We start from the raw sequence: 19978 nt of genomic DNA, 5'->3' as shown, positions 1-19978 counted from the left end.
CAAACTACAACTCAGAATGCCTAGACTGCCCAGGCATGCTGGGAGTTGTTCTGTAACATCTGTCCCTTCAGATTTTGCAATTTTCATGAAAATTTTAAAGATTGCCCTCTAATTTTTTCAAACACAACAAATGTCAATTTTATGATGTCAACATAAAGTAGACATTGTATTCATGAATATAAAATTTGGAATATCAAAATTTCCTTACAAGCAGAGAGTTTAGAAGTTAGAAAAATGCTAAATTTTCATGAAATTTGGGGATTTTTCACCAAGAAAGGAAGTAACCATGAAAATTTACCACTAACAAAGTAGAATATGTCACGAAAAGATAAATCTTTGAATCAGAATAATCGGTAAAAGCATCTGATTAGTGCATAAAGTGACAGTGGTCAGATTTGCGAAAAAAGGGCTTCGTCCTTAAGGTGAAAATGAGCTGGGTCCTTAAGGGGTTAAAAACAAAAAAAAAAAACACAAGTCTAAAGGTTACATAGAAGAAGCTTACCAATCCATTAAGAGCAGTCTGGGTGCTAGAATCCACAAAGGTGAAGGTGCTAACAATGAAGCGCTTGTAGTGTGTTGGGAAAGGCACGGCCTGTGTGGAAGGGCCAACAGGAACCAGCTGGGTAAGATAGTTGTCTCCTTCAAAAGGGCAGCTGAAACGTGAACACAATATATAGTTATACCTTGGCTACCATGAACAAGACATTCTATAAGTCAGTCCTCACCTGTTTAATAAGATGGGCCATTGGGGAGCATCAGTAGGCACAGGAGAATTGGTGGCCCAACAGTTGTTTAAGACCAGGATTATGCTGGGGTCAGTCCTCTGCAGAATCCGAACTTCAACATCTACAGGATCCCTTAATATTCTCTCAATAGGATAATCTTGATCTGCATAGTATGTGGTATACTGCCCATCTGTAAGACATGGACATCAGTTTCTGTAACACTAATCCAACTGACTATGGAAGAGCTTTATAAAGTAGCGGCTACTACAGCTGCACACTACTAATATCTGCAGATTGGAAGGAAACTACAGCCCAGAGTCTGTATAAATATAAGTACTTCTAAAAGCTGCCCTGTGGATTTGAACCCCTTAAGGACCAAGGGCGTACAGGTACGCCTTTGCTCCCTGGTACTTAAGGACCAAGGGCGTACCTGTACGCCCATGGGAATTTTGGTCCCCGCCGGGCGGGGATTGTGCCGGGTGACTGCTGATATCAGCAGGCCCCCCTGCGCAAATGCTCAGGGGGGGGGTCATTAGACCCCCCATGTCGGCAATAATCGCAAGTGAATTCACACATGCGATTTGCGCAGATTCCGGGTCATACGGGTCTATGGTGACCCGGAATAGAAGGGGGATCGCGGGTGTCCTAGACACCCACGATCCCCCTACAGCGATAGGAGTGAGGTGGCAGGGGTGCCACCCCTCCTATCTCTGCTATTGGTGGTCTAGACGCGACCACCAATAGCAGATCGGGGGTGGAGGGTTTTACTTTCGGTTTCCCCGTCCTGCCCTCCCACAATAGGTGGGACAGGACGGGGAAACCGACAGGGACCGGTGCCGAATATCCACTTACCCATCGGTGGAAGAAGAGAACCGGGGATCCAACGGAAGCCGGTGAGTTACATAGCAACATCTGGAGGGCTACAGTCTGAGACCATTATAGTGGTCTCTAAACTATAGCCCTCCAGATGTTGCAAAACTGCAACTCCCAGCAAACCTAAAAAGCAAACAGCTGTCTGCATGCTGGGAGTTGTAGTTGCGATCCCTCCAGCTGTTGCATAACTACATCTCCCAGCATGCCTTTTGGCGATCAGTACATGCTGGGAGTTTAAGTTTTGCAACAGCTGGAGACACACTGGTTGGAAAATACTGAGTTAGGTAACAGAACCTAACTGAAGGTTTTCCAACCAGTGTGCCTCCAGCTGTTGCAAAAGTACAACTCCCAGCATGCACGGTCTGTCAGTACATGCTGGGAGTTGTAGTTTTGAAACAGCTGGAGGTTTGCCCCCCCCATGTGAACGTACAGGGTACATTCACACTGGCAGGTTTACAGTAAGTTTTCTGCTTCAAGTTTGGGCTGTGGCAAATTTTTCACCGCAGCGCAAACTCCTAGCGGTAAATTCACTGTAAACCCGCCAGTGTGAATGTACCCTAAAAACACTACCACATAAGCGTAAAATACATACACTGTCCCCCTAATAAAAAATAAACGTATTGTACGGCAGTGTTTCCAAAACAGAGCCTCCAGCTGTTGCAACACAACAACTCCCAGCATTTCCGGACAGCCACTGACTGTCCAGGCATGCTGGGAGTTTTGCAACAGCTGGAGGCACCCTGTTTGGGAATCACTGGCGTAGAATACCCCTATGCAATCCCTAATTTAGTCCTCAAATGCGCATGGCGCTCTCTCACTTCGGAGCCCTGTCGTATTTCAAGGTAACAGTTTAGTGCCACATATGGGGTATCTCCGTACTCGGGAGAAACTGCGTTACTAATTTTGGGGGCTTTTTTCCTTTTACCCCTTATGAAAAAGAAAAGTTGGGGTCTACACCAGCCTGTTAGTGCAAAAAAAAAATTTTTTTTTGCACTAACAGGCTGGTGTTGTCCTTTACTTTTTATTTTCACGGGAGGTAAAAGGAAAAAAAAGACCCAAAATTTGCAATGCAATTTCTCCTGAGTACGGAGATACCCCATATGTGGGCGTAAAGTGCTCTGCGGACGCACAACAAGGCTCAGGAGTGAGAGTGCACCATGCACATTTGAGGCCTAAATTGGTGATTTGCACAGGGGTGGCTGATTTTACAGTGGTTCTGACATAAACACAAATACCCACATGTGACCCCATTTTGGAAACGACACCCCTCACAGAATGTAACAAGGGGTATAGTGAGCCTGAACACCCCACAGGTGTTTGACAAATTTTCATTAAAGTTGGATGGGAAAATGCTGGTGTCACCCTAAATTTTCCATTTTCACAAGGGAAAATAAAAAAAGCCCCCCAAAATTTGTAACCCAATTTCTTCTGAGTAAGAGCATACCACATATGTGGATGTAAAGTGCTCTATGGGTACACTACAATGCTCAGAAGAGAAGGAGCACCATTGGGATTTTGAAGAGAAAATTTGTCCGGAATTGAAGGCCACTTGTGTTTACAAAGTCCCCATGGTAACAGAACAATGGACCCCCCATATGTGACCCCATTTTGGAAACTACACCCCTCATGTAATGTAATAAGGGGCGCAGTGAGCATTTACGCCCCACAGGTGTCTGAGATTTTTGGAACAGTGATCCGTGAAAATGAAAAATGTGATTTTCCATTTGCACAGCCCACTGTTCCAAAGATCTGTCAAACGCCAGTGGGGTGTAAATGCTCACAGCACCCCTTATTAAATTCTGTGAGGGGTGTAGTTTCCAAAATGGGTTCACATGTGGGGGGGGTCCACTGTTCTGGCACCACGGGGAGCTTTGTAAATGCACATGGCCCCTGACTACCATTCCAAACAAATTCTCTTTCCAAAAGCTCAATGGTGCTCCTTCTCTTCTGAGCATTGTAGTTCACCTGTAGTGCACTTCAGGTCCATTTATGGGGTACCTCTATACTCAGAAGAGATGGGGTTCCAAATTTTGGGGGTATTTTCTGCTATTAACCCTTACAAAAATGTGAAATTGGGGGGAAAACACATTTTAGTGAAAAAAAATATATTTTTTTACATATGCAAAAGTCGTGAAACCCGTGTGGGGTATTAAGGCTCACTTTATTCCTTGTTATGTTCCTCAAGGGGTCTAGTTTCCAAAATGGTATGCCATGTGTTTTTTTTTGCTGTTCTGGCACCATAGGGGCTTCCTAAATGCAACATGCCCCCCAAAAACCATTTCTGAAAAACGTACTCTCCAAAATCCCCTTGTCGCTCCTTCGCTTCTGAGCCCTCTACTGCGCCCGCCGAACACTTTCCATAGACATATGAGGTATGTGCTTACTCGAGAGAAATTGGACTACAAAAATACATTTTCTCCTTTTACCCCTTGTAAAAATTCAAAAATTGGGTTTACAAGAACATGCGAGTGTAAAAAATAAAGATTGTGAATTTTCTCCTTCACTTTGCTGCTATTCCTGTGAAACACCTAAAGGGTTAACACACTTACTGATTGTCATTTTGAATACTTCGGGGGGTGCAATTTTTATAATGGGGTATTTCTAATATGAAGACCCTTCAAATCCACTTCAAACCTGAACTGGTCTCTGAAAAAAAGTGAGGTTCAAAATTTTGTGAAAAATTGGGAAAGTGCTGCTGAACTTTGAAGCCCTCTGGTGTCTTCCAAAAGTAAAAACACGTCAATTTTATGATGCAAACATAAAGTAGACATATTGTAGTTGTGAATAAAAAAAAATTTTGAATATCCATTTTCCTTACAAGCAGAAAGCTTCAAAGTTAGAAAAACGCAAAGTTCTCATTTTTCATCAAATTTTGGGATTTTTCACCAAGAAAGGATGCAAGTTACCACAAAATTTTACCACTATGTTAAAGTAGAATATGTCACGAAAAAAATCTTGGAATCAGATTGATAACTAAAAGCATTCCAGAGTTATTAATGTTTAAAGTGACAGTGGTCAGATGTGCAAAAAACGCTCTGGTCCTAAGGTGTAAAATGGCCTGGTCCTTAAGGGGTTAAAGTGCTTTTTCTGCATTTCACATTTTTATACCCCTTTAACAGTTCAGTTTTGCTTCCAAAGCTGGAATAGGTCAGTCCCTCTGTTAACATGAATTGTTCTGATGAGGCTGAAGATAGTGAGCCAAGGTACTGCCAATATCAGGATTACCTCCTACATTTAGGCTTTATTTATCACCAATCCAGTCTGCAACAAGATTGACCCTAACCCAAATTCCTGCTCTTAAGCATTTATAAAGTTTACAAGTTTAAGTTGTACAAGGGCATTGCTAAGTTTACACTGGATCTTTTTATTAGTCCTCTGGATAAACCAGAGACCTGTGTCATGTCCCAGTTTGCCACAAGAGTAAGTGGAGTCTTAAAGGGTTATTCCAGGACCCCCCCCCCCCCCCAATCATTCTATTTAAAAAATCTTAATCCTTTCAATAATTATCAGCTGCTGAAGTAGAGTTGATTTCTGTCTGGCAACAGTGCTCTCTGCTGACATCTCTGCTACTACACAGTAGTAGAGGTTTGCTATGGGGATTTGCTTCTAAACTGGGCTTTTCCTGAGATGTGTCAGAGAGCACTTAGACAAAAGAACAACTCAACTTCAGCAGCTCATAAGTACTGAAAGGATTAATATTTAATAGAAGTAATTTATAAATCTTTAACTTTCTAGAGCCAGTTGATATGTAAAAAAATAATAAGTTTCCTGGATAACATTTAATGCATTTCCCCATGGCCCCTGATGTGAGATCCTTACTGTAGTCTGGACATTAAGCTAGGCCATATTTTTTTACCTTTACATCTTTACAAACATCCTAAACCACTACATTCTCAACAGCATCTGCTTTAGATTTTATCACAGATTCTTATGCTGAATCCTACAATGTATCAAAGCTGTACAGAATTTGTACTTTTGATCAACCAGTTCAAACCAAGTTACCTCGGGCTATTCTCATCTCCAGGAGCAGAGGTCCAGATGTAGATACAGGGAGAGGTGGAGGAAGGGTCAGAACTTCTACTTGCAGAGGGGTAATACCAGAATTGGAGTAGCTGCAGCGTACAGTCACCCTGCATTAAGATGAGCATGTTAGTAATCTGACCAGTGCTAGTAGTGTCGCCATCACTCTGGAATTCTCCCCTTACCTTATTGTACTGTCTCTAGTGATGGATCCCATTGGCCAAGTCCTTATATTTTGGGTTGCCTCAAATGTGTGTTTGTACACTATAGAGATGTCAGCCACCTGTGAAGCCAGACCAGTCAGACAACCTTACTAAATTAAGTCTGCAAGACCAAGTTAGATTGCAGTGTGCATTCAATTCATTGCAGACAGAGCAAAGCTGGTAGAAGCCTGAGGCCATGTTCACATTTCTATGCATTACAATCTGGCAGTGATTTCGGAGCAGAGTCCTGATGAATTCAATGGGATTCTGCTGATGTGGACATGGTGCAATTTCTGCCCCAGATGTTTCTGACACAGAAATTCCATTTTCCCTGTCCACACAAAGAACGAACATGTTCTATGGGACAGAGCATTCCTGTGCAGTCCCAGCAGTGTCCAGAGTGTTTGCATGGACATTCTGTGAACATTGCAGCATGTGAACAGAGCCTTAGACTCAAATGCAGGCTCATCTTGCAGACATTTATGGATTGTTTTCAGTTACCTGTTGGGGACTCCCACAGGACAGCGGGATCTGGTACCCAATGAATGATGCAGTTGTTGCTACCCTCAGGTTGGGGCAGGAGTTGGAATCTACATCCACTACACGTACAGAGTCCAGGAGTAGGGATGGTACAGCCAGGTCTTTTGAGATGGCAACCACCATGGTGTTCTCAGCAGAGCAATAGGCAGTCACTATGTACAGGGAAGACAAATTGTTAAGGCAGCGACACATTACTACCCCTCTACGAGTGTTCATGATCACTGGTGGCTTGTACCCAGATAACCAAGTTCTGGGCACTACTGAGCAAGTTTATGCAGAAGTATCACCAGCTTTAGGACCCAAGGATGGTTAATTCTTCAGAGGTGACATTAATAAAGTTATGTATTCCAACAGCTGAGTAGTGAACACTGGCCTTACTTTCTAGAAGCAGTGTGCAGCTTGTTCCTTGTTCTAGTATACTGTTCTACCTGCAGGCCACATAAGGTGAACCGTAGCCATGGTTGTCATGCATCACTCTGCTACACTAGTTCCAGTAGCTTTATAGAAGCCTTACATTTCTTTCCATAGAAGCAGCGCAGGGCAACATCCTGAGAGAAGCAGCATCCAAGGCCTTCACAGATCTCTCTGGATACAGAGTCATTGGCACACTGCAGACGGTCAGCTTGCTGAACTGAAGCGCACTCACTTGCACTAGGAGCATCCATAGCTATAGAAGATTTAGAAGACAACAGTATTAAATTATTGATTCAACATTAAGGCCCTAGTAGCCTGCATTTACTATTATGTTTGATCTTAGCCAGTCACAAAATGCATGTAGGTTTTACTTTACAGGAGACTTCCAGATGTACTGCAACCTGTCCCATTGCAATGGGGTGGGGGGGGGGGGGGGGGGGGGAGGGAGTCTACGTTCTAAAGAAAGCAACACCTCCAGACATTTACAGCACCTATGGGACACCATGAAGGGGTCTTAGCACCTAGGGGTAAGGTGACCTTAAAGGCATAGTCTGCCAGACAACTTGTCCCCCATCTACAGGGAACTAAACCCTATCCAGTGGATATAGGAGTTATTTTTTGTCGGACTAACCCCTTTAAGACTTTTGGTTGGTTAAGTATCTTTTGCTCTTTTCTGGGCTTATTTAGGTCTCAAGTTACTACTGATGCCAACATATTAGTAGCAGGGAAACCTTTTTCCTAAGTCTGAAGCACAAAGCACCAAGTTTTCTGCCAGGTAGGGAAAAAAAAAAAAAAAAAAATTATATATATATATATATATATATAAAAAAAATGAATAATGACGTAGTCATTGACTTATCTGTAAGGATTACCTGGGAGAGCAGGAAGAATAGGGCACATCAGATCCTTCTTGTGATATTGGGGTTTTCCAGTATGTAGAATTTCTTCTAGAGTGACAGTCACCATGTAATTTCCATTCTGCAAACACAAGTTTATTTTTAAATGGCAGAACCCCGATACACCACAAGTAGGTTGTGTATGGAGTTAGTGTCACACCATCTCATGCAACTGTGTCCTGCCATTACACTATGAAGGAACAAGGAAGGGTTTATGTTGTGGTACCGGCACCTTCCTAAACAGATGTAGATATGTGAATATTAAGTTACCAATAGCAACCAGAGTTTAACAGTAATGTCAAGTTCTGATTAGTTGCTATAGGCAACCAAGTTTATCTTTATTATGTATTAGGGATCGACTGATTATTGGTTTGGCTGATATTCATGATTTTGGACGTTATCGGCAATTACCTTGACGATTATGCCCCCCTGCCAGAGACTGCCGCTGCCCCATTGCCTCCCCCATCCCCGGTTTTATAATTACCTGTTCCCGGGGTCCGCACTACTTCTGGCTCCTGCAACGCAATGATGAGTTATGTCCTCAATGAGATGTCACCATCAGTGGGCACAGTGACAGCTCAGGACTCTGCTTGAGCTAGAAGTAGCCTGGACCCCGGGCACAGGCAATTATAAAATCGGAGATGGGGGAGGCAATGGGGCAGCAGCATTGGTTTGACTAAGGACAGGCAGGGGGGAGAGAAGTGGGCGGCGGCAGTCACTGGCCCCACAAAAGCCGCTGCAGTTCATTGATTTAAAGCGCCCGCTTTAAATCAATGATCTGCAGCCGCTTCGGGCCCGGGGAGAGACAAAGCCGATAACTTATACCGATATTCTGGTTAACGGCTATCGGTCTGAAAGGCCACAGATCAGTCCAAAAAAATAAATAAATAAATTTAAAAAAAAGTCAATCCCTATTATGTATTGTCTCTGGTAGCTCACTGATAATTCTGTAGGATTGATGATCACAATGGTCAGAATTCTAAATAAATGCTCTACTTGTTTGAGAGTGTTTTGGGAGATGCTCATGTCCCTTTGTCATGTCAGTGTAGTGGAGGGCAAAGCACTGAAGTTACATGGACATCTCCCAATACACTGTCTTAGAGCTTTCATTTATGATTCCATCAGTCATGATCAATCCTATGGCATTACCAGCAAGTGCTCAGAGAAAACACTTCTAGAGGAGTGCGGATTATTCTTTGTATATGTGACCCATCCCATCGGTGGCTGCTGGATCCTAAAGGTGTTGAGCTCTTAGCCTATTCCTTCACTAAGCATCACCTTGGGTAATGGCAGAAGGTAGTGCCCTCTGTCGGGCTTTTTTCTTTTGCATATTCCTAATTTTAAAGTGCTATACAACATCCAAAGGGCCTTATGTGGTGAGGGTTTGATTAAGGGCAGGTATTACCCTAGGGGCAGTTGGCATTAACCTTTGTATTCATGATGCCAGGGCATGGTTCTCTACCCCAGAGGTATGGCTGCTGGTTCCTAGGTTAGGGGCAGGGCAACTAATCACTCCAATGCAAAGTTACAGAACAATGGCAGCTTTACTGAGGTAGACAGATTGAATTGTCTTTACAGCTCAGTTAGGCCCAAGGAGATGACCAGTGACGAGACTTTAGGGCTTGCTGGGACTTGCAGACCCAAGTTGACTTTAGCAGAGTTAACTAGGACTGACTAGACTTCACCCCTGTGATAGATTACCAGGCTTTGACATTTACCTGTGGGGCACTCGGTAGGTGGAAGCGTGGTTAGGCTTTGGGTCTCTTCAGGACACCAGACACTCAGGTCTTGACTGTTCTGTACTCAGATAAGACTGGAACTCAAGAGAGCTAGCCAACTCCTTAGTTTATATAGGAGGAGGACTGGGGGGTCCTATAGGTCATCTTCAAATTATCTGGACACACACACACACCTTAACAGGACTAAGATGTATATTCATCTAAATACATTAACCATTTGTAGGAACAATCACAGAGTCCTGAGGAGTGTGGCCAGAGGACTAGGACTGAATCCACCTGAAAAGGACCATTGATTGTACTTAAGGGTCATTTCTGTACTGGGCCACCACTTCCATATACTTCACTAGCCATAGTTAATGCTACCATCATATTGCAAAAATTTACCAGAGTGAATAGCAGTGACCAAGTTAAGGTACTGTACAATATTAAGATGTGTAAACAAGTGATGCTTAGGGAATGCCTTAGCAGGGGTGACTGATCCTACTCAGATGTTGCTCCCCAATGATCAGGGAGTCCAGTCTGTCAGATTCTAGATCCCATCATGACTTACCTCCTTGCGCACATAGCAGCCATCAAAGGAAGAACCAATCACCACTGAGCTGTCAGATTTCTGTCCAATCCAGGTTCCACAAGAGGAGTCATTGTGAAGGTAGTGAGACTTTCCATCCTTGTCTACAAGTAGTCAGATATCTTACAGTTATTGACCCCAAGGATGACATTCACAGCAACAGACTACAATTTTAAGTGTTAGGCCTTACAGAACCCCTTGTGACCTATGACCCCCTAACATTTGCTGCAGGATTTGCATGGCATGTCAGTGTTTATAGCAGTAAAAATTAGTATCTAGAAAAACCTGGAACCAAAATTCAACATTAGAGGTTTATTTAGTAACATTTTCCTAGACAAATTAAAGTTTCCATGTTTATTCCGATTACAAGCACACCACCTAGTGGCCATCGTACAACTGGTGTATGTTTATAAGCTGGCAGTGATGACCAACCGGTGGCAAAGTCTACAACTCATAGTATGCCGAGTTAGTGATACAACAGTTGGAGAGCATTGTTCTAAGGGAGTAGTCTGATTTGCTGTAACTTTCTGCAGCATGCCTGTTTATTTGCGTTGGGCCATTAGGAATCCACACATTACAGGAAAAAAAAAAAAGTCTAAGGATAGAGCCAGACTGCAATATATGTTGTGGTAGGGGTAATGCAGTCAGGGTATTGCTTCAGTATATCAGGGGTTAAGGTTAACCCTATAGTTTGACGCCAGGCTGAGGGCTAGTATGCCGAGATAATTCTCCGGCCTAGCGCCGCCCTTCCCAGTAACAACAGGTGCATATGAACAATGACTGAGGTCCACAAGATAGTTAAACTTTAAAGGCTTGCGATACATCCAATGAATAGTAACAGTCTCTATACACTTCAGTGACTGGCAGTTGTTGTGGACCTTGACTTGTTTCATATGTCTCTAGATTTAGGTTTAATTGCGAAGATCTGTCTGGATTTAGGGGATTGATACGGTCCGGAGATCTTTGAGTGCTTAGGGATTGATACACTCATGGTTTGGTAACGATCAGCCGTTGCCACAAGGCTCAGGCCTAAACTCACTGATAACAGCGCAGATCCTTCTCATGTGTAAATAAAAAAAAAAAAAGAATGCCCCAAAATTTGTAACCCCATCTCTTCTGAGTATGGAAATACCCCATGTTAGGATGTAAAATGCTCTGCAGGCGAAATACAATGCTCAGAAGAGAAGGAGCACCATTGAGCTTTTGGAAAGAATTTGTTTGGAATGGTAGTCAGGGACCATGTGTGTTTACAAAGCCCCCTGTGGTGCCAGAACAGTGGACCCCACATGTGACCCAATTTTGGAAACTACACCCCTCACAGAATTTAATAAGGGGTGCAGTGAGTATTTACACCCCACTGGTGTTTGACAGATTTTTAGAACAGTGGTCTGTGAAAATGAAAATTTGTATTTTTCATGTCCACTGTTCCAAAGATCTGTCAGACACATGTGGGGCGTAAATGCTCACTGTACCCCTAATTACATTACATGAGGGGTGTAGTTTCCAAAATGGGGTCACATGTGGGGGGGTCCATTGTTCTGGCACTATGAGGGCTTTGTTAACTCATGTGGCCTTCAATTCCGGACACATTTTCTCTTCAAAATACTAATGGCGCTCCTTCTCTTCTAAGCATTGTAGTGCGCCCACCGAGCACTTTACATCCACATATGGGATATGTTCTTACTCAGGAAAGACTCCAAAATTTGTAACCCCATTTCCTCTATTTTCCCTTGTGAAAATTAAAAATTTAGTGTAACACCAGCATTTTAGTGAAAACATTTTTTCTTCATTTTCCCATCCAAATTTAATGAAAAATCATCAAACACCTGTGGGGTGTTCAGGCTTACTATACCCCTTGTTATGTTCCATGGGGGTGTAGTTTCCAAAATGGGGTCACATGTGTGTATTTATGTTTTTGCGTTTATGTCAGAACCACTGTAAAATCAGCCACCCCTGTGCAAATCACCAATTTAGGCCTCAAATGTACATGGTGCGCCCTCACTCCTGAGCCTTGTTGTGCATCTGCAGAGCGTTTTACACCCACATATGGGGCATTTCTGTACTCAGCAGAAATTGTGTTACTAATTTTGGGGGGCTTTTCTCCTTTTAACGCTTGTGAAAATAAGTATGGGGTAGCACTTATTAAAATTTTTTTTTTTTTTCACCCCAACATGCTGGTGTAACCCACGACTTTCCTTTTCATAAGGGGTAAAGGGAGAAAAAGCCCCCGCAAAATTTGTAGTGCAATTTCTCCCGGTTACAGAAATACGACAGGGCTTTGAAGTGAGAGCGCCATGCGCATTTGAGGACTAAATTAGGGATTGCATAGGGGTATTCTACACCAGTGATTCCCAAACAGGGTGCCTCCAGCTGTTGCTTAACTCCTAGCATGCCTGGAAGGTCAATGGCTGTCCAGAAATGCTGGGAGTTGTTTTGCAACAGCTGGAGGCTCCGTTTTGGAAACACTGCTGTACAGTACGTTTTCATTTTTATTGGGGGGACAGTGTAAGGGGGTGTATGTTGTGTTTTACTCTTTATTATGTGTTAGTGTAGTGTAGCGTTTTTAGGGTACATTTGCACTGGCGTGTTACGGTAAGTTTCCCGCTAGGAGTTTGAGCTGCGGCGAAAAATTTGCCGCAGACCAAACTTAAAGCAGGAAACTTACTGTAAACCTGCCCGTGTGAATGTACCCTGAGGAAAGTCCATTGATCACAAGTTTTGGTGCTAGTCTTAGACAAGTGTGCAATCCCACTGCCCAACTATCTTGCCACCAGCCATCCTGACAGTGATGCTCTATAACTAAAATCAAGTAGCGACATTGTGGTGTCCCAGTACCTGTAAATAGGTCCCCATAGCCAGCCCCTAGGATGTCTGGGTCCTTATTTAGTCCACCCCTTGTTACCTCTCATCTAGATAATACTTATCTTAGTTTACTCAGGATTTATATAAATATAATTGTACAAATGTATTTAAGTGGTTAATTACCTGTATGGAGCGTAACAGGACCTGCACATCTTGTGATTAGGTAAACTCTATGGGTGTTTTTTGCTTCACCTGTTGGATGAAGGGCGTATCCATACACCCATTAGAATTTCGGTCCCCGCCGCGCCAGGACTGGGGTGACTGCTGATATCTATCAGCAGGCACTCCGTGCAAATGCCCGGGGGTCATTAGTACTAATGACCCCCGGGCATTTGCACAGAGTGCCTGCTGATAGATATCAGCAGTCACCCCAGTCCTGGCGCGGCACGGCGGGGAACGAGATTCCCACAGGTGTATGCATATGCCCTTCATCCAACAGGTTAAGCAAAAAAAAAAAAAAAAAAAAAACATAATTTACCTATTCACAAGACGCGCAGGTCCTGTTACGCTCCGTACAGGTAATTAACCACATATACATTTGTACAATTATCTTTATATAAATCCTGAGTAAACTAAGATAACTATTATCTAGATGAGAGGTAACAAGGGGTGGACTAAATAAGGACTCTGACATCCTAGGGACTGGCTATGGGGACCCATATACAGGTATCGTATAGGATGCGGTACCGGGACACCACAATGTCACTACTTAATTTTAGTTATAGAGCATCACTGTCAGGATGCCTGGTGGCAAGATACAGTTAGGCAGTGGGATTGCATACTTGTCTAAGACTAGCACCAAAACTTGTGATCAATGGACTTTCCTCAGTGTCAGATGAATTTTGGCACTAGATTTAAAGGGGTACTCCAACCCTAAGACATCTTCTCCCCAATCCAGAGGATAGGGGGATAAGATGTCTGATTGCATGGGTCCCCCACCATCTCGCATGCAGCACCCACCTTTGGGAGCTGCATGCAGCCGCAGAGTCTGCCGGGTCACTACTACGGGGCCGGAGTATCATGACATCATGCCCCACCTCCGCAATGCAAGTCTATGGGATGCCATCACACCACCTCCCATAGACTTGCATTGCGGGGGTGGGGTGTGATGTCACACAGGGGCAGAGTTATGATGTCACGATACTCCAGCCCTATTGTCTTGACACAGCAGACTCCGAGGCTGCATGCAAGATAATGGGGGTCCCCAGTGGCAGGACCTCCACGATCAGACCTCTTATCCCCTATCCTTTGGATAGGGGGATAAGATGTCTTAGGGCTGGAGTACCCCTTTAAGCAGTGGGATTAAACTTTGTAGCCGAGTTCACACTACAGAATTTCCAAATGAAATTCAGTTTATAAATTCTAGTGCAGTAGAGTCCCATTGCTGGCAGTGGGATTCTGCTGCACACTGCAGAGTTTGAGGCAGAATGGCCTCCTGAAAAGAAAAAGATAATACTCCACTACCCCAGCATTGGAAAAAATTCATTCTGAATGCTTGAGTGGTCATGACATGGCCACACCCCTCAATGCAAGTCTATGAGAGGAGACATTACAATGCTCAGGGGGTGTGGTGCTGCCAAGATCACAGGGGGTCCCAGCAACAGGACCCCTGCAGACATCTTATCCCGTATCATTTTTGGGCAGGGGATAGGATGTCTAGGGGCAGAGTGCCCCTGAACAGCCTTTACTAAACAGGAGATCACCTTTAGGATCTAGGCACACAGGATTTCAGCTGTGATCAGTCAGTTTACATTTAACTCTGCAGCAGAAAATCCTGCACATGTGAAGAGACCTTAAACTTGTGGTACACATTTTAGAGGGATTGCTACCAGACAAGGCCCTTTTAGGGGGTACCTGTGAGATTCAGTTGTAATTTAAGAGGCATTGCTGGTAGGACATGCACCACACTGCTTTATGCCAGGATAGATGAGTAAAGACTTTAGCTACATGTCTGATAAACCAATGTCAGGAGACACCACTGACACTATAGCTATTCAGCTGCCACAAAGTCCCTATAGCCCAATCACCACAGGTGGAGATCAAAAGTCTAGGACATTAAGTCATATTTTATAATATTTCCTTAGAGGGTTTTAGGCTTCACTTGCTAATATATTGTAGCACTCACCAATGATGGTCAAAGCAAAGGCTGCATCCTCCAGCAAAGAAGGGAGAGAAAACTCCATCACTTCAGATCCACAATGCAGATGGGAAGGATCATCCCAGTAGTCCTGTACTGCACACACTACAGATCCCAGCCAATAGGTCCAAAGGACCAGTGCAATCCCCAAACCTGCTCCAAAGAATCCCATCTTGTCAGCAGCCCCCTATACCTCAGTCTGCTATAGCCTGGAGCTTTATACCTTGTGAATGATACCAGAGCCGCTCTGTGATAGGACGGGAGATGTCAGGTGTGAGGTGTATCATTAAGGGTCACTGGTGAATTCTATCATCAATCAGCGTGGAGTGGCTTAACCCCTTCTTAGCCTAGCTATACAGGGGGATATTTATCAAAACCTGTGTTGGGGAAGAGTGACACAGTTTCCCATAGCAACCAATCATATTGCTTCTTTCATTTTTAAAAAGGCCTCTTAAAAATGAAAGAAGCAATCTGATTGGTTGCTATAGGCAACTGCACCACTTTTTCCCCTACACAGGTTTTGATAAATCTCCGCCACAGTCCATTAGGGTAGGTTCATACTATACTAAGGGTAGGTCATATCCATCAGCATCCCACTGAATATAGGATGTCAACGTATACTGTTAATGGGAGCAGAGGGCCGCATTCACTTCTAGGACCTATGCACCCTTTTAAGGGTGCAATACTCTCCGCCATGGGTCTGTTTAAAATAGCGCATACATACCGAACGGAGTCACTAGAGTGATTCTGTTCAGCTATAAAGCGAATGGGGTCCGCTGCTCAAATTAACAGTATACATTGGCGTCCTGTTTTCGGCAGTATGCCGACAGATACGATTAACGGTGGCAGAAATGTAGTTTGTTTGTACCCTTAACAGAAGCAGCCAACCCCACTCACTTCAATAGCCAAAAATAGTCACTTAGGGGGACATGTATTAATGTTGGTGTAGGTAGACGTCTTTTTTAGATCACTTTGGTTGGTCTAAATGTGTTGCACCAAATTTACCATACTTGTGCAAGGCACATGATAAATTTTGTGCAAAGTTCTAAATTTACACACAGTTCTATTTGTACACCTGATCTACACCTCACAGGAAAAGTGGATGTAGGGATTTTGCTCTATTGCTTTGAGGTCGGATTCCATTGATATTTTTTGTCCAACAGAAAAAACGCCAGAAAAACTGTCCCAGCTTTTTCCTGCGTTTTGTCAGTTTTTCTTGCATTTTTTTTCTAGCGTTTTTGCTGGTGTTTGGAAACAAAAAACTGTACTAAACTTTTTGTTGTTTTTTTTCTTTGAAATTTCGATACATGAATGCAGAGGGCTATGTCAGATTTGGTGGATTGCGACGATGAACAGCGGTTTTTTTAAATGTCAATAAAAGGGTTAACGAGGGCTGTGGGGGAGTGTTTTTTTTTATAAATTTTTTTTTCCAATGTGTTGTGTTTTTTATAATTGAATTTTCAGGCTTAGTAGTGAATGGCGTCTTGTAGACAGAATCTATTACTAGGCCGGGGCTTAGCGTTTGCCCCCAAAACAGCTAGCGCTAACCTCCAATTATTGCCCCAATACCCACCGCCACAGGGGTGCCGGGTAGAGCCACCAACAGGCCTGGAGCATTAAAAATGGCGCTCCTGGGCCTAGGCGGTAACAGGCTGGCGTTATTTAGGCTGGGTAGGCCAGTAACAATGGTCCTCGCCCACCCTGGTAACATCAGACTGTTGCTGCTTGGTTGGCATCTGGCTGATACTGAAAAAATTAGGGAACCACACACGTTTTTTTTATTTATAATAATTAAAAAAAAAAAAAAAAAAAGCAGCAACAGCCTGACGTTACCAGGGTGGGCGAGGACCATTTTTACTGGCCCTCCCCAGCCTAAATAACGCCAGCCTGTTACCGCCTAGGCCCAAAAGCGCCATTTTTGATGCTCCGGGCCTGTTGGTATCAGCTCTTCCCGGCACCCCTGTGGCGGTGGGTACCGAGGTAATAATTGGGGGTTAGCGCTAGCTCGGCTTAGTAATGGATTCCGTCTATAAGACGGCGTCCACTACTAACCCTGAAAATTCAATTATAAAAAAACACGGACACACTGAAAATTTTTTTTTTAAAACACTCCCCCCACAGCCCTTGTTAACCATTTTATTGAAATTTAAAAAAATGCTGGTCATCGTCGCAGTCCACCGAATCTGACATAGTCCTCCGCATTCACGCATCTGAAATGAGAAGAAAAGAAAAGCAAGAAATATGGGTTAGTACATTTTTTGTGCTCTCCCCTGGGAAGAGCGCACATAATGCAGCATGTTCATAAACAGCACCGACAAGAACTCCCGGTAGCCAGCCACCGGGCACACCTCCGACCCCTCCAACGAGGCCAACCTCACCACTCTGCCCCTACCCGCCTGGTCCGTCTTGGAATGGCGCAGCAGGCATTCCGAAACCCCATCCACAATCCGGACGTCCGCGAAAAGAAGTCCCCCCCAACAGATATTTACTGGGAGCCACCAGCTCCGAAATCCGAAACGCCCCAAAAAACGCCAGGGCGAAAGCCAACCTAAATAAAATGACCTGATAACGGGAAGTACCCACCCCATCCAAACGCCGCCCCAATTCTACCAACAACGAAAAAGATACCGGCTTTCTGGTATCCCTGTGAACGACCCCTTTCCCGAAAACCTTAACAGCCTGCCGAACCAGAAAGCATTTCGTAGCTTCCGGAAGCCCCTTCGCTTTAAACCAAAAGGCAAGGACCGACAGCCGTCGACCCAGCCTAGAAGGGGAGACCCCTTTGCAAAATGCCCTGCCCACATAAAAAAGAACAGCCGCCTCCCACTCCGAATCGGCCCTCCCCAGGCCCAAACGCTCAACCAACACTTCCCAATTGTCACGATGCCGGCTGGCAGGTAGTGGATCCTCTGTGCCAGAGAGGGATTGGCGAGGACCGTGCTAGTGGATCGGTTCTAAGTCACTACTGGTTTTCACCAGAGCCCGCCGCAAAGCGGGATGGTCTTGCTGCGGCGGTAGTGACCAGGTCGTATCCACTAGCAACGGCTCACCTCTCTGACTGCTGAAGATAGGCGAGGTACAAGGGAGTAGGCAGAAGCAAGGTCGGACGTAGCAGAAGGTCGGGGGCAGGCGGCAAGGTTCGTAGTCAGGGTGGATAGCAGAAGTTCTGGTACACAGGCTTTAGACACACAAAACGCTTTCACTAGGCACAAGGGAAACAAGATCCGGCAAGGGAGTGCAAGGGAGGAGCTCAGATATAGCCAGGGAGCAGGTGGGAGCCAATTAAGCTAATTGGACCAGGCACCAATCATTGGTGCACTGGCCCTTTAAGTCTCAGGGAGCTGGCGCGCGCGCGCCCTAGAGAGCGGAGCCGCGCGCGCCAGCACATGACAGCAGGAGACGGGAACGGGTAAGTGACCTGGGATGCGATTCGCGAGCGGGCGCGTCCCGCTGTGCGAATCGCATCCCCGACGGCCATGACAGGGCAGCGCTCCCGGTCAGCGGGACCGACCGGGGCGCTGCGGAGAGAGAGACGCCGTACGCGCTCCGGGGAGGAGCGGGGACCCGGAGCGCTAGGCGTAACAGTACCCCCCCCCCCTTAGGTCTCCCCTTCTCTTTGTCCGGTAACTGCCTCCCCTGGGATGAGGACACCGGGAAAGGATGGAGGGATTCCTCAATGGCAGGCAGAACAGCAGGAGTAGGAATGGGGAGGGAGGGCAGAGGGCGAGGCCTGGCACGGGGCAGTGTGACACCAGGACGAGGGCCATGAGGGGACACAGAGGCTTGCCTGATGGGACTGGGAGGGGGGGAGAGGCATTTCCTGTGGCAGGCAGAGTCCCTAACGACCTTAGGGGGACCGGTTACAGGAGGAACCACAGGGTCACGGCAGGGAGTACTGGGAACCGGTTTAAGGCAGTCCTTGGAACAAGAGGGACCCCAACTCTTGATCTCCCCAGTGGACCAATCCAGGGTTGGGGAATGGTGTTGAAGCCAGGGTAGTCCAAGGAGAATTTCGGAAGTGCAATTAGGAAGGACAAAAAATTCAATTTTCTCGTGATGAGGTCCGATGCACATTAGGAGGGGCTCCGTGCGGTAACGCACGGTGCAATCCAACCTGGCTCCGTTGACCGCGGAAATGTGGAGTGGCTTGACAAGACGGGTCACCGGAATGCGGAATTTATTCACTAAGGACTCCCGAATAAAATTCCCAGAGGCACCAGAGTCCAGGCAGGCCACGGCTGAGAGGGAAGAGCTGGCTGAAGTAGAAATCCGAACAGGCACCGTGAGACGTGGAGAAGCCGACTTAGCATCAAGAGACGCCACACCCACGAGAGCTGGGTGCGAGCGTGCGTTTCCCAGACGTGGAGGACGGATTGGGCAATCCACCAAAAAATGTTCGGTACTGGCACAGTACAGACAAAGATTCTCTTCCTTACGGCGATTCCTCTCTTCCAGGGTCAGGCGAGACCGATCCACTTGCATGGCCTCCTCGGCGGGAGGCCTAGGCGCAGATTGCAATGGAGACTGTGGGAGAGGTGTCCAGAGATCTAAGTCTTTTTCCTGGCGGAGCTCTTGATGCCTCTCAGAAAAACGCATGTCAATGCGAGTGGCAAGATAAATGAGTTCATGCAGGTTAGCAGGAGTTTCTCGTGCGGCCAGAACATCTTTAATGTTGCTGGATAGGCCTTTTTTAAAGGTCGCGCAGAGGGCCTCATTATTCCAGGATAGTTCTGAAGCAAGAGTACGGAATTGTATGGCGTACTCGCCAACGGAAGAATTACCCTGGACCAGGTTCAGCAGGGCAGTCTCAGCAGAAGAGGCTCGGGCAGGTTCCTCAAAGACACTTCGAATTTCCGAGAAGAAGGAGTGTACAGAGGCAGTGACGGGGTCATTGCGGTCCCAGAGCGGTGTGGCCCATGACAGGGCTTTTCCAGACAGAAGGCTGACTACGAAAGCCACCTTAGACCTTTCAGTAGGAAACTGGTCCGACATCATCTCCAA

The 19978-nt window shown here is 45.5% G+C and overlaps 1 protein-coding gene across 10 annotated transcripts in view; it reads right to left on the bottom strand.

Moving 5' to 3' along the window:
* LOC130267319 (zona pellucida sperm-binding protein 4-like) overlaps positions 1–19978 on the bottom strand; it is a 63737-nt gene that overhangs the window by 7309 nt on the left and 36450 nt on the right. For 7 of the 10 annotated variants that reach the window (XM_056516883.1, XM_056516876.1, XM_056516879.1 and 4 more), the window contains 8 exons: positions 9961–10082; positions 7648–7753; positions 6876–7028; positions 6323–6513; positions 5804–5901; positions 5601–5728; positions 726–915; positions 503–653 (listed from right to left, as the gene is read on the bottom strand). In XM_056516883.1, the coding sequence (XP_056372858.1) occupies positions 503–653; positions 726–915; positions 5601–5728; positions 5804–5901; positions 6323–6513; positions 6876–7028; positions 7648–7741 (1005 nt within the window). In that variant the 5' untranslated portion in view covers positions 7742–7753; positions 9961–10082. The other 3 variants (XM_056516878.1, XM_056516875.1, XM_056516884.1) reach the window with 3 other exon arrangements.

The sequence above is a fragment of the Hyla sarda genome, chromosome 4, assembly GCF_029499605.1.
Source record: "Hyla sarda isolate aHylSar1 chromosome 4, aHylSar1.hap1, whole genome shotgun sequence".
NCBI classification, from domain to species: Eukaryota; Metazoa; Chordata; class Amphibia; order Anura; family Hylidae; genus Hyla; species Hyla sarda.
This window is presented reverse-complemented; position numbering and strand designations above follow the sequence as displayed.